The sequence below is a fragment of the Anas acuta genome, chromosome 5, assembly GCF_963932015.1.
Source record: "Anas acuta chromosome 5, bAnaAcu1.1, whole genome shotgun sequence".
In the NCBI taxonomy this organism is placed as follows: Eukaryota; Metazoa; Chordata; class Aves; order Anseriformes; family Anatidae; genus Anas; species Anas acuta.
Window position 1 is genome coordinate 7,610,475 of NC_088983.1, and position 14,844 is coordinate 7,625,318.

General features: G+C 37.0%; 1 protein-coding gene across 7 annotated transcripts in view; it reads left to right on the plus strand.

Annotated features, from left to right (window-relative positions):
• Positions 1 to 14,844, plus strand: part of SYNE2 (spectrin repeat containing nuclear envelope protein 2) — a 189,988-nt gene that overhangs the window by 88,753 nt on the left and 86,391 nt on the right. For all 7 annotated transcript variants that reach the window (XM_068682523.1, XM_068682516.1, XM_068682522.1 and 4 more), the window contains exons 55-62: positions 44 to 200; positions 2,194 to 2,349; positions 4,558 to 4,698; positions 5,046 to 5,228; positions 5,803 to 5,940; positions 7,378 to 7,563; positions 9,019 to 9,141; positions 11,109 to 11,291. In XM_068682523.1, the coding sequence (XP_068538624.1) occupies positions 44 to 200; positions 2,194 to 2,349; positions 4,558 to 4,698; positions 5,046 to 5,228; positions 5,803 to 5,940; positions 7,378 to 7,563; positions 9,019 to 9,141; positions 11,109 to 11,291 (1,267 nt within the window). The remainder of the gene's footprint in view (positions 1 to 43; positions 201 to 2,193; positions 2,350 to 4,557; positions 4,699 to 5,045; positions 5,229 to 5,802; positions 5,941 to 7,377; positions 7,564 to 9,018; positions 9,142 to 11,108; positions 11,292 to 14,844) is intronic.

Below are 14,844 nucleotides of genomic sequence, written 5' to 3' on the forward strand. Positions count from 1 at the left end.
GTAGAGTCTAACACACTATATTCTTGCTGGAAATTTTTCATAGGTTATATGAAAAGACTCAAGAGCATAAGGATTTGGTACAGTCTGAAATGCAAGAGAGGAAAAAGATAAATGAAGAAATAAGTGCTGTGAAAAATGCATTACAGAATGCTGCATCTATGTTAGACCAAGATGCTGGCGGAAAGGCAGGACAACTGGAGGTTGGTAGTCTCTCTGTTATTCTGTAGGGACATTTGGAATATATTCTCTTTTGCGCTGGGGCTTGAACTTGTTCCAAATGAAATTTATTGCTAAGTACATGCACATTGACTTGCAGGAGAATGAATCCAGCTCAGCAGGATATGATTGTCCCTGCCATGTGGTTGGTTTGTGTTCTTCTCCTTCTGCATGGTTCAGATAGTAAGCACAGAAGCCTTTTCAGATTGTAAAGAGATTCACAGCCAGTTGTGTGTCTTTTAGGAAGGACTACCTAGTATGTGTCTTGCACATCTTCCCTACATAGGGCAGCTTCAGATGCTCTGGATTTGATGTTCCACAAATTCTCTGCAGACATTGTAGAGATAATGCTGGTAAATGATTTTCAGAAATCAAATTGTAATTAGGAACATAGTCCCTACCAGCCTTAACTCTGCACCAACTTTATTTATTCTAGCCTGCTAATGTCTGTAGAGAATGTTGGCTCTAAGAGATGATTTCTTAGTAGCAGTATGTCACAATGGACCTGTTTCTTTTGAGAACATTCAGCTGAAAATATTGAAAGATATCTTAGTTTTACGTAATCAAACACCAGCAAGCCAAAATCTGCAGGACAAATTCATCCCTACTTCCAAAGAAAATCTGGTTTCTATAAAATCTATAGCATTATCTGGGGCTCCCTCGTGTTTATTGAATGGAAATGCCTATTTCACTTCCAGATGACTAATCTAAGTTAGTTGGTTGGCAAAGTTTCAGCTCACAACATAGAAGAATACGAATGTGGAAAAGTGATATCAACAAGTCCATTAGGAAAAAAATGGGGGCAGTTTTGATGGGCAAGTGCTTTCCAGCTAAATATACCGTGGAATATGAGCATGCATTAATATACAGAAAACCTTTTGCGTTGGAGACTAACGCTGTAACTGATTGTTGTGAATTCAAGTCAGGGAATATGTAAACTCCTATAAATCTTGGCACAATCTTAATTTGCACAAACTTTCTCTGTGGTAGAACTAGGCATGCAGCCTTTTCATAGTTTTGATTTTCTTCCTCCTCCCCCTTCCCCACCTTTTTTTTTTTTTTTAAATATCAGAGCCAATTTTCATGGGATGACAGAAAACAAATCAATTTCAGGCTCTTACGTATGTTTTTGCATTGTGTTTGTGTGAGGGAAAAAATTCTCTAGCAAAGACTGGAACTTAATGGATTACCGTCTCTCCTGACTGAAGATGTTAATTTTAATGCCTGGTAGATTTTTCCCCAGTAACATGACTAACATTCGAGTTTCTCAAACTTTGGGAAAAGGAATCATAGAACAGAAAATTCCAACTTGAAATTCTAGAAAACCTTCAGAACAAATGAATTTCTTCTTTCAGAGGACTCAGATCAGATTTTATTTCTAGGCCACAGGCTCTAGACAGTTGTTCAAGTTTCTTTTATCTCATAAAACCTACATTCTTCATGCAGAACTGGAAACTACTGTTTTGAAAGGAGCCTGCTGTGCTGCTGTGCGTAATTGCCTGAAAGCAGACACTTCAGCTTGAAACCTGTTGCTTTCAGTGGCTTTTGTGTTGTTTATAATAATGAAGGAACGAACATTGGCTATTAAACATCTTTCAAAGAGGAAATGTGCTTTTGGCAAAAGGGACAGCACAAAAGTTAACATTTAGTTGTAGGAGCACTTCATAGGATTGCATTGTTACACCAGTCAATAAACATCAATGTGTCAGTTGTCTGAGAAGGAGTAGTATCAAGTTTAATTAATTCTTACAGAGTGAAAAGCATCATTTGATTAAATGAACGAGTATTATTCAAGACTAATCTGCTTGCAGAGGTAGTCAAAGTAGATTTTATATCACAAAAACTTTTCCAAATCATAGTCATGATGGAAATACAAACCACAACATACATGGATGTAAATATATATACATCTATACATGCATGTACATGTACTCAGTAAAAACGGGGTAAAATGCAGAAATTCTCTTAATTTTGTAGGAAGTTCAGAGTGTGATTGGTAAAGAGAGTCAAACTCTTAAGGATATCATGGAAAAACTCCGGATCAAATATTCTGAAATGTATACAATAGTTCCTGCAGAAATTGAAGCACAGTTGGAAGACTGCAAGCAAACATTACAAGACCTAGAAGACAAGGTAACTGTTGATGAGATTTTCGTATATACTTCTTTGTAATTAGTAAGTACAGCAAGATTTGATGAATGTTATAACTATGAACTTAAACTTGAAACATGGTTATTTTTCATTTGTTTTCTTTATATATATATATGTATATATACATATATATATGTATATGTATATATATTTTTTTTTTGTTCAAACAAGGCATGGCAGAACCACTAGCAATATGGTCTTGGGTATGATATGGCTGCTCTCTTCTATCCATTCTGATTCTTAAACCGAACTAGTAGTCAAAGTTGAATGAGCAGTTAGTTTAGCTTAACTAAGAGATTTTAAAACTCAGTCAAATGACACCTTTGAAAACAATTTTTCTTGTTGTTTAACTTTCACATGTGGTAGGGTATCATGATGTGGTTCTTTATATCACTCCTCAGGACATAGTTGCATGCCTCTAAAAGCAGGCAGAGAATTTAGGTAATGAAATAGCATTGCCTTGGCATTTTTGCAATTTTTTTTTTTTTTGTATACAGGGAGTACAAACAGTTAACTGAAAACAAAGTTAAAGGAAAATAGAACAATACTGTAAGTTTGGGGTGAAATTTTAGCCTGATATAATTAATTTCATTTTTATTTATTCATTTGTGTTATTTTTTAAAAGGAAAAAAAACCAAAGCTTTCAGTTAATTTCTTGCAGAAATAATATTTAATGGTAATTTTAAAGGCTAAATATCAGTTAATTTGATACAATTTGAAAGTTTAATAAAACAATTTTTAAATCTAGTTACTTGTCTATCAAATTATTCATTTGATGTTGCATTAAATATTAATTACTGCTTATTAGTTTTAATGAGGTTAACTTTATAGTTTCTATTTCAAAATAGAACCGTTATTTTCAGAACCAACAACTGATTAGGAGAGTGAAGGAGAAAGGGAATAAAACAGTATTTATTCAATTTCTGAGATAAAACATTATCCCAATGCATACATTACATGCTGGAGTGAAAGAAATAATTGTGGAAACTTTCATGTTTGGGTAGTGGAAAGTAATACAAATTGTCTTGGAATTCTTTTAAATGCCTAAAGGAAACATTTTTTTTATAAGCAGGAGTATTTGAGAGGAGGACTACAGTTCTTTTGGCTATAAACTTATTTTAGTTAATGTAATTTTATCAATAAAGTACCTTAGCATGGGTATTATTATATTGTTCTGACAGTGCTTGTCAGAAACTGTAAATAAGTACTGTAAATAAAACTAACAAATAAAGAAATAATAATAATAATAAAAATGTTAAATACATAATATTCTTCATTCCTCTCCCCACAAAAGGATGAAGTAGTTGCAAACCAGAATAACTTGTAAACCAGAGATCTTTTGTATCAACACAGCATAAAGCTGTGCAATGTGCGTGTGTGAGCCCCATAAATACTAGGGCTGCAGCACACAAACATATTTACCATGATTTAGCAATTTACTGGTAGTTGGCTGACCCTGATAGCAAACAGGGTTCAGTAAGAAAAGACATCACCTTGGGCAAGCAAGGACTTGCTTGCTCCCTGCAGTTTATTTTGTTCATGGTAACCTGGTACCTCACTGTGTTCTCTGCTTAGGCTATTACTCAACTTCAGCATACTTGAGAGTTTTTCTCTTTACATAGGAAATTCAGGCCCTTCAGTATTTTTTTTTTTCATTTTTGAGGAGTTCTGAAGAATAAAATTAAGTTCCATATGCTTTATGGGGCTTGGAGCTCTTTATGTTTATTATAAATTTCTAAATTTGTATTTAGGAATTCACTATGTACTGATTCATTTCCATATTTCTTACAAGGAAGAAATAGTTGAAGCATAATGGTGCCATTCTAGGTTTCTTACAAGAATGTGAATGTCACCTGTTCCACAATGCAGTAATGATTAGCATCTATTACAGATTAGAAAAGGGGTAGCTGAAGCAAAATACCCAGGGAGTTGCAGTGCTTTATTGTTTTTAAATTCATGGATTGTCTTTTTTGACCAGTCGTTTCAGGTAAGGGGAAATTATTGAACAAGATGTGAACATTGAACCTGGTCACATTAATGCTTCTCACAGGAAATTTAATTTCATTCCCGTGTTTTTAAGTGACTCATCAAGAGAAACATAAAAAGAATTCTAATATTTTTGGTGAAGGGGTGCACAGAAACAAGCAGATCTTTGTAATCTCCGCTATCGTATTCTCTTTACTGCGACAGGTTAGCTTTGAAATCTTGCAGAGCTCCCCTCAGTATGTGCTGAAAAGAAAAGCAGAGACTATTAACAATGGCCTTCAAGCAATTGAAAAGATGTTACAACAGAAGAGCGAAAACATTGCGAAAGCCAAAGAAGTTCAGAAGGTAATTTTGCCAAAAAAATTTTGTGAGTGTTAAAAGATTTTTGGTTGCTTCTACAGAGCCTGGTTTAGCAGGAATGCAAAGTGGCCTTCCATTCATTCTTTGTCTGTAAAAGAAAAAGTACAAGCAAGCATTTACCTGATGAATATTTACCTATTCTTTCTCACAGGAAAATAAATGTGTGGTTTTTTTTCAGCTATGAATCACACTGGTAGATGCAGAGTGTTCTGTTCTTGTTGTATCAGTTTGGAAGTCTTTGTAATTCCAAAAGACCCACATAAAGTACAAATAATTCTGCTATTATCTTTGAGCCTGACCTTATAGTTCATTTCCCCTCTCTCCACATGCAGCAAATCTGGGATATGCTGGACCTTTGGCATTATAAACTCAATGAACTGGATGCAGAAGTGCATGATATAGTAGAGCAGGATTCCTGCCACGCACAGGAGTTGATGGATATCTTAGTGACTCCCCTTCAACAGTACCAACAGGTCTCACAACTTGCTGAGCGGAGAACTGCAATTTTAAACAAGGTAGAGGCAAACGTAACAGTCACCCAAATTTGAAAAAAAAGTTAAAAAATGTCCTATTAAGAAAAAAATCAATAATAAAAGCTTTACACAAAACATCATCAAAGGTTCTCAAGTTAATGAAGAACCAAAAGCCTACTGTAGCTGCGTTGGCTTATTGTAGCTAAGAAATTCTGGACTGACAAGCATGCCTCCAGCTACCATCCCAAAGGACCAGGTCTGCACCATAGTTGACAGGAGTTGACATTGGAAGTATATGCCCCCGGATCAGTGATGTGATTTTCACTATAGCTCTGCTAATGTGCTACCCATTTAATATTGCCACATAAATCACAACAATGCCCGCACGAAATGTAAGCTCATAAACACCAAAATTACTTTTGGTTAGAAGAAAGAGCCTGAAATAATGAAACTGTTTCAGAGAAATTACAAGTACTTCTTTATTTCACTGTGCTAATCTAACTGACCTTGATAAAATGCACCCAGTTTTCTTTTAATCTTGCCCATATATGAATTTATGCTATACAGTGAATAGAAATGCATTTGTTCTCTTTTATAAAATTCTGTAATTTCCTAGGCTGCCAGCAAGATGGAAGAATATGATGAACTCTTGAAGAATATGAAAGTTTGGATAGAGAACACCAACTGCTTGCTAAGAGAAGATACTCAAAATGACTCTGCAAAAAGCCTACACAAATACAGTGATGATCTTCAGGTAAATGCTAATACCTGTGTATAGTCTTGTTAGAACTAGTTGTTCTATAAAGGCAGAATTTTGCATTCTTAAGTCTTACTGACATAAATAACTTACCTATTTCCAGTAAATCATTTATGGTTTACATGCATGAAATAGATAGGTAATTTTTTGGTGTTGGACTTCTGAAAGTACTGAACTGTAGTACACCTGTCTTCCAAAAATGTGTGACTATCTTCTGGTACCCTGCTATGTGGCTGTAATCAGTTTTTACTGCTTGAATATATACAGTTCTTTCTGTATTGTGGTGTGTGTGATCTAAAGCAGATAAAGCAGTGATTTGATGTCTGTGTGTTTAATGGAAGCTTTGAAGTGAATTGTGATTTGGAAGGCAGTTCTTACTGTACCTTGAAGGTAATCCTGACTGATGGTTTCAAGAATGAAAAGTTTGTAATGTTACAGGGAAGATCAGAGTCAGGCAAATTCCAAGAGTTTCTGGCAATTTCATATATGAAATAGTTTTTCTGTCCACTTCTTGACTTAGGCCAACAGAGAAAGTTGGTGGTCTGAACACAGACTGTTGTATTAAAATGAATTAGAATTCCTTTCCTGTGTTACAAGAAGTAGCTGACTGTTTTGGACTGATATGTTACAGATCACAAAGCCACAGTGGGGAGATTGTGATTAACAAAATCCAAACACTTTCCTGACAATTGCCTCTTGCATTTGTGGTTTGGAACATTTTATGTGTTATAGGCTGGGAAGCTTGTGGATCTGGAAATGCACCCAAGGCTTATATTAGAGTTCAGACTTATGTTCAGTCCTTTCCTTCATGTGCTATAGAGATGAGTGGATCACAAGTATGGCTTGCAACACTCACTAATTCTGCATGAAGACATGTGCTGTAATTAATCCAGAAAATTATCCAGTTAGCTGTAGGAGATGGGAAGAATCTTCCCATCATGTACAACTAGCCAGATATTTTCTGCAGCATTTTATTTCATCTGCTGGCTGGTGTGCAGAAAACCCTTTACATGTGTTTGTCTGACACGTCTTATTCATGTACTTGGATTCAGCCTGGCCACAGCTGGGGAGGAATCTTCTCCACAATCTCATACTTTTCTGTTTTTGCACTAGGAGCTCTCTCCAAGTATGAAACCTTTCTCTTCATGATTCTTGTCATGCTAATGTGGACTCATTTTATGCTAATGTGGACTCATTTTATGTAATTGATTCCCTTAAAATCATGGTGGCAGCCTCTTGGTTTTCTGCTTGCAGGATGCAACAGATTAGTTCCCTTAACAGTCCTTTGTTTTAATCTGAACTAAGCTTTTGGGAACATATGCAATGGTTAGTGATGTGCAGGAAATTAAACCTGATTCCTTCAGGTCCAGACCTCTGCAAAACTTTGATGTTCGCTCATGATGGAGGCAAACTAATGTTTTATTTTTTCTGTAGATGGCTTTGGAAGACTCAGAGCAAAAGCAAAATCTTCTGCACAATGTTTACTTGGAGCTGGAGGAACTAACACCAGTCTTTGAAACAGACAGTATAATGCAACAGCTAAATGAAGCAGATGATCAAGTAGCAGCTTTACAACATGAGATAGCAGAGATTCTTCCACAGATCCAGCATGTGGCTGATGTAAGTTTGAGTGATCTCTAAGTGTATTGAGCTTCACCCTGTGTTATGAAATACAGTTTATATTGTCTGCATAGAAAAAAGGTGTGTGGATTTTAGTAGGTTTGCCAATTAGTAAATGAATTGTTTGGAAATAAACCTGCAGAAGCTGTTAGGTATCTAACAAAGCTATAAAGTTCAAGAGTATTGATGAACCCTTTTTTTTAGAGAAAGAAATGCAGGGCTTGTTGACCAACAGATTAAACAAACTTATCTTGCTGGAGAGCAGGGCTCCAATTCAGTGGCACCTGGACAGGCTGGAAAAATGGCTTGACAGAGACATCACAAAGTTTAACAGAGGCAAATGCACTGTGCCAGATACCAGTATAAGCTGGAGGTCAAGCAGCTGGAAAGCAGCCTTCTCAAAAAGGCTGGGGGTCCCGGTGGACAACAAGTTGACCATGATGCAGTACTACCACCTTGCAGCAAGAAGGCCAACACCATCCAGAGCTACCTGAGCAAGTGTGGCCAGGAAGTCCAAGAGTATGATCCTGCCCTTCTTTTTGGCACCTGTGAGGTCACACCTGGGTAATGTGCTCAGTTTGGGTTTTCCAGAGCAAGAAAGACATAGACGTACTGGAACCAGTCCAGGAAGAGGAACAAGGGTGGTAGAGGGACTGTAGCACAGGGCATATGAGGAAAATCTGGGAGAGCTGGGTCAGTACAGGCTGGAGAAGAGATGGGTCTGAGGGAGATGTGACTACTCTCTGCTGCTACGTAATGGAAGACTGTAAACAAGATGGAGCCAGACTCTTCTTAGTGGTGTACAGAGAAGAGATGGACAGTAACAGATCCAAATTATAAGAAAGGAAGTATATATCTGCATATTAAGAAGTCTTTTTTTTTGTCAAATGCTAGGTCAGAGGCCCCATGTTGGGGTGAAATCCCCATCTCAGGAAATACCCAAATCTCAACAGGATCAGGCCCCATGCAGCCTGCTCTGTGGGGCACCAGAGGTCTTCCAAGATCCCTTCCAGTGTAATTTATTTTGTGACTTTGTCTCCATGAGAGTTAACTTGGAGCTGTAGTGTATGTGGTTCCATTTCCCATCTGACATAACTCTCTTCCTATAGAAAGTTTAATTAGACTAGTTTCTTACACTGGTAAATACCACCGTTGTCACTACTGGTAATTTATAATGTGACTTTTCAAGGGTATTTCAATTTCATACTCGGTGTTTAAAACTGAATAAATGACCACAGATAATCAATTATTTAGAAGTTACGATCGTGTGTAATTTATAATAATTAGCCTTTCAATCAGCAGCACCCAATTGAACATGACCTGCATATGCTGCATCTGTTTTTCAGACTTCTTTTTAGGTTTAGAGTAAAAGGCAGAAATTCAAGCTGTGTTTGTTTTTTGAAGGGAGTTTCTAAACTATGCTATCTACAAATGTTCTTTGTTCCCCAAATCTAGGAATTGAGTGCCATTGAATCTCATGTAAAAGTGTTTGAGAAGGATATTGTGAAAATGAAGACAATCCTGTCATCAGAAGATCTATTGGAATTTTCTCCTAAAGACCAACTTAAACACGGGCAGGTCAGTGAAAACTCCCATAAAAGCTTTTTTTCCCCTATATATTTATCCATAAATTAGTAGCTGTCACAAGCATAAGACTATTTTGTGACTGCATACTACAATGAGTAAGTTTTTAACATATGATTTTGACGTGTTAGTTGAATATGTTACACATATTCCAACTCTCAGGTCAAAGGGTGAAAGCATTATTTCAGTCATGATTTCAGCTGCATGACTACAGTAGCAAGTAGTGAAATCCAAAAGGAGCAGATTGGTAGGCAAAGTAGTTCAGAGGACCTGATGTCTGTGCTGTATGTGTCCTGGGGGCTTACTTTGGACTAGCCCTCAGTCTAGTCCTGTAGATTGAACATCCGTTAATGGTTGTGAGTGTTTAGATGCTCTTCTGGAGAGTGTCTTCTGCTATAGTATCATCTGAAAGGAACTGAGTCTACATGCTCCAAGACAAGTGTGGAATGTAAACTCTAAGGTAAGACTGTTGGGATATCCCTTCAAGAAGCACAGTTCTGGTTTGACATAAAATATTTGAAACAAAAGCACTGTTAAAAACATGCCAATAGACAGCTCAAATACGTAACTAAAGCACACAATTTTAGACATACTTGACATATAAGTACTTCAATTTTTGGAAAATTTATGATCTGATTTTCAGAAAGACACTCCCTGCTCATGATTCCACTTACCGTCAAACAGTAAGTAATCTGAAAGTCTGAAGATCAGGCCCTATTTTCCAAAAATTGAGGCAAAATGCAGCAGATGCTTCTAGAAACGTAGGCTGGAGTGACTCACCACAAATCCATTTAACACATGCAGAGACTTCATTGCAAAGATATCTTGTCCAGATGGTTTTTCTTTCTTTGTTTGAGTAAAATAAAGCAAAGCGCTATGGTATTTGTTCTTTTATATCACCTGCAGTCCATATTGTTAGTTGACTGAAATGCAAAAAGCAAGGTTTCAGCATCAGGGGAGAGAAAAAATATGTTATCAAACCACTCAAAGCTTTATTATTATTAGAACAGTTTTGTAATGACTGCATTATATGGAAAAACTAAAGTAATATTTCTTCTGGAAAATAATGTTCACCTACTGCCTTATTTTAAATTGAAGCCCAGATAGTATGCAAATAACAAAAAAATTCCTGACGCAGATGCTTATGAGTGAGAGGATAAGCATCTATGTTCTAATTGCAGCTATTTAAATGAAATCTTTTTGAGAGGAAATCAAACGGAAGTATTAGTAAGACCTAGGTATGTCTTCAGGATGACCAGGAAGTTGTGAGTTGGAGTTGCCATTCTGTCTTTGCTAAGTTGATCACTGAGTCTTCCATAAAACACATATTGTGGTGTCAACTTAGGCCCATTTCCAATCATGCAAAACTGAGAAAGTTGATTCTAAACTATGTATCCACTCAGTGTAGCATATGAGAAGCTGACAGGAAAACTGGCTTCAGAGGCTTCTCCTGGCTTCCATTCCTGTTTGTCATCATCTCAGCAGTGCTTCTCAGCTGTGATAAGACGTTTTATAGGACGTTTGGAAAATGGTTAGCTTTATTATATGACATTTCATGACTGGTTTGCAGTGCCAAAAAGAAAAACCTGAGCTGCCTAGGAGCAGCAGAAGGATTGGGCCATTTTTTAAACTGTCTTCACTGCCAAAGATTCATTAATTTGAAATGATGCACTTAGTAAAATAGTAACTGCTCTGAATGTGACCCTTTTTTTGTAACTGAGCAAGCTTTACGTATGTATAAGCAAACAAAGCAGAATTGTAAATGTAAATGATATCTTCCTCTTGCTTTTGACAGTCTCACCATGCATTTTCACTTATTTGTTCTAGGTTTTAAATATTCTTCCTTCTTATATGGGAAACTCACTAAAGAAAACTCTTGCACATCATAACAAAACTGTGAATTTTCCGTGTTGATTTTTTTTCGAACTGTAACATCCATCATCTATCCTGTATCCTAATAGGTTATACTTGACCATGTTGGTCCTATGCAGAAGACCATTGTTCATATCCAGTCTTATGAAGAGGCACTTCAGCTACCAGGGGTGAAAACACAACCTTTCTTAGTCTTCCGAAAAGCAAGACAACTTTTGAGAGAATTGAAAAAACTAGAAAAAATAACTAAGGAAAAAAATGAGCTACTGGAGGTAATTGATTTATATCTACTTATTTTATTACTATTTATTTATTTATTTATTTTGAAGCTGTCACCTAAAACACCTTTATTTTATAATCATTTTGATCACTAGATAATCTTATCTTTACAGGCATATAATGCACCTACTGTATCTTCTATGTCATGGCTTGGGGCTTTTTTTTTGTTCTGTTGTGGTTTTTTCTTCCCTGTGTAATTTGTTGCTACAACAAGCCAAGCCACACTAGTTACAAAACTCAAATGAATTTCAAGACTATTTCAGTCACAATTGATACTATTTGTTTTACAATATTATAGAAAAATGAAGGCATTGCTGTCTTACAAGTCTTACAACCCAGTCTTGCACTACTGATGATTGAAATCCAGTGTTACTTGCAGGTGCTCACATCAAGTTCAGGTCTTTTGCGAGTTTTAGGTTTTCCAAACCTAAAACAGACTGCTTTAGAGCACATAACTTCTTACTAAGCATTTCGGAGGCCAGGCAGAGAAAAGTGGGAGCTAAAATGTGAATCTCCATCTCTGTTTTTGTGAAATTAAGGCATTCAAAGAGCAAAAGTATTACCAGGCAGAGTCAATGTGTTCATGAAGGGGAAGTCCTGTCTCAATAATTTGACCTCCTCTACAGTAAGGTCACCCGCTTAGTGAATGAAGGGAAGGAAGTGGATGTAATCTTTCTGGATTTTGGTAAGGACTTCAAATACTGTCCCTCACAAACTCCGAGATCAGCAGGTTCATACTATACTGGGTGATGAACTGGCTGAATGGCAGAGCTCAGAGGGTTGTAATGAGTGGGGAAGTGGAGAAGGGGGTGCGGCTCTCTTCTCCCTGGTAACCAAAGACCTGATGTGAGGGAACTGCACAAAGCTGCACTGAGGCAGGTTCAGACAGGACATCAGGAAAAGTTTCTTTACCATGAGAGTGCTCAAACACCGGAACAGGCTTCCTAGAGCAGTTGTTGATGCCTGTTAGTGTTCAAGACATTTGGATAATGACCTCGATAACTTGCTTTAACTTTTGGATAACCCTGAAGAGGTCAGGCTGTTGGACTAGAGATGATCTTTGAAGGTCCCTTCCAACTGAGCTGTGCTATGCTATTCTATTCTATTCAAGAACGAGGAGGAAAACGCAGGCATGCTACATACTTGCATGCATGCTACAGACATGCACACCTGGAGTTGAATAAAAGTAATGACTCTGTGGATCTGTAGTAAACATTTTGGGGTTTTAGTCCATATAACTTCTTAAGTCTGAAAAATAGATGTAGTAAAATTCAAACGTTTCTGAGAAGGAGTTACCAGATTAAATATTCAAGAATTTCAAAACACTTTTAAGCCCTTGGAATCAGGGTGCTTTGCAATTACAAAGTATTATCATGAGACTCTTAAGTCATTTATATAGAGCATTAGGTCAAGGTTTGTATTTTGCGCCTTTTTGGAATAGCTGCAGTCTTTTTTGCTCAGCATTTGCCTTTATCTTACACGTATGCAACAATCTGTAGCTGAGTGAAATTTCTTTGTAAGAAAACAGATTGGAAAAATTACAATTCTTGGCAGCAGGGATATCAAACTGTGCAAAAAAGACTTTCCAGTCCTATTGAGTGAGTCGAAGGCAGCAGTACTACAATAAAAGTCTATCACCACCTAAGACACAACAAAGGATAAGCCTATTAAAGGATGGCATTTTTTAATGCTCCATTATAAAGGTAGTAAGTATTCTGAAAGGAAACCAAACTGGAGACAAGCTACCCATGCAGATCTCTTTTTTTTTTTTTTTCCCCTGAGGATCAGCTTGACATTTTAGTGTTTGGATGTGTTTGCACATATTTGCTATCCATGATGCAACGGGATCTTGCACTAGTAACTTCTGTATAAGTAAGTTGTAGTGTAACACCTGAAAAAGTTTAACGGAAACAAAACCTGTAATAGGGTCTGCAAATGCTTCAGGGTGGGATTTTAGGTGGCTTGCATGTGTGTTGAATGTTGCCTTCTTTTTTTTTTTTATTTTTTTTTTTTTTTTATTGGCCAGTCAAGTACCACACCTAGCACTACCTAAATAATGCCACATAATCGCAGACTGGCTGAGGTTGGAAGGAACCTCTGAAGATCATCTAGTCCAAACCCCTGCCAGGCAGGATCACCTAGAGCACACTGCACATCAGGAAGAGCACCTGAAAGGCACAGCAGCTTTATCAGTTTTCTGTGCAAGGGAGTGGCAATATTTGCATATTTGATGTTTTACTGTGTTCATTTCTTAGTGCCTGCTCTCACACTACTGGCAACTGGGCCTTTTCCATGGTTAGGTCTCAATATGAAAAGTAAAAAGCAAAATTTAAGCATGAAATAACTCAAGAGAGAGGCATCTCTTCTATGTAGGCATGATTTATGTTCTATTAAGAAAAGGATAAATAAGATTTTTTGCCTTTTTTGAGAGAGGGAAATTGGAGTCTGTATACAGAGTATTAGTATTCTTTAGTTAGCCAAAGAAATATGAGATATTACATATTTTACTTGTTATTGAACAGTCATGTGAATGTGAGAGTGCAGGGATGCATAAGGGAATCTCTGTTTTGGAAGGACTTTTAGTTTCTCATCAAATTGGGCAAATCTATTTTATTTTTTCCCCCCCCCCGCCCTCTGATTTTTTAGGTATGGCATTAAAACTAAGACCATAGTCTACAATTAAATATCTTCCTCTTCAATTTAGCATTTTTTTAAAGCAGGGAAAATACTTCTTTCTTCCTTTTGAAACCTGTAAGTAAAAAAATAAAAATAAAAAAAAATCCTGCAGAATCTTACTAGTGTGTGGTTTATTGGGAGGGATTGTTGTTGTTGTTCATAGCCAGAAAGACTCTTTGCTCTGAAAGGCCAAGTCTGTGAACGCTTTGCAGATAAGGTTACCAGCCTCCCGGGCTGTAAGTTTAAGCCTGTTGGTAATTGCATTTTCTTCTTCACCTTTTGCACCTGAGGAATAGGCCATAGATATTCTTTGATTCACAGCCCAGAGGCTGGAAAACAGAACCACCAAATGTTTAGTGAGTTGAATGTGTTCGCAAAATATTCTCATCTGTATAATTTCTTTGTTACCTGCATGATTGTGTCAGGCTGTGGCTGACAAACATTAGCAAGGTGTGTGGGGAGGTTGCTGATTTCTGCATGAACAAGCATGGGGGTTGATGAGATTTTTCTGTCACTGTCAAATGAATAAAAGTGAATTTGGCTGTTGTTAACACATAGTAGGCTTTCTCTAAGTCATGTAAGAAGAGGAAGCTCACACATAGTGGAAATACTTACCATTTTATAGGAAGTATTCAAATTTTTAGAAACCGTGGTCGGCTTATCTCCTGAGCTGCAGTTTCTGCCTGGCGTACAGCACAGTTCAGTTTTGGTCAGTGCAGAACTAGCTGGCAGTAAAGACGTGAGCACCACTGAAAAACAGGTAGGCTTTCTCACTTGATATGAAACAGAGAACAACAGCCAAACATGTAATTTCTCTTTATTTTCAACTTTTTCTAAATTGTAGTGAATGTGATTAAATATGTTCCATTT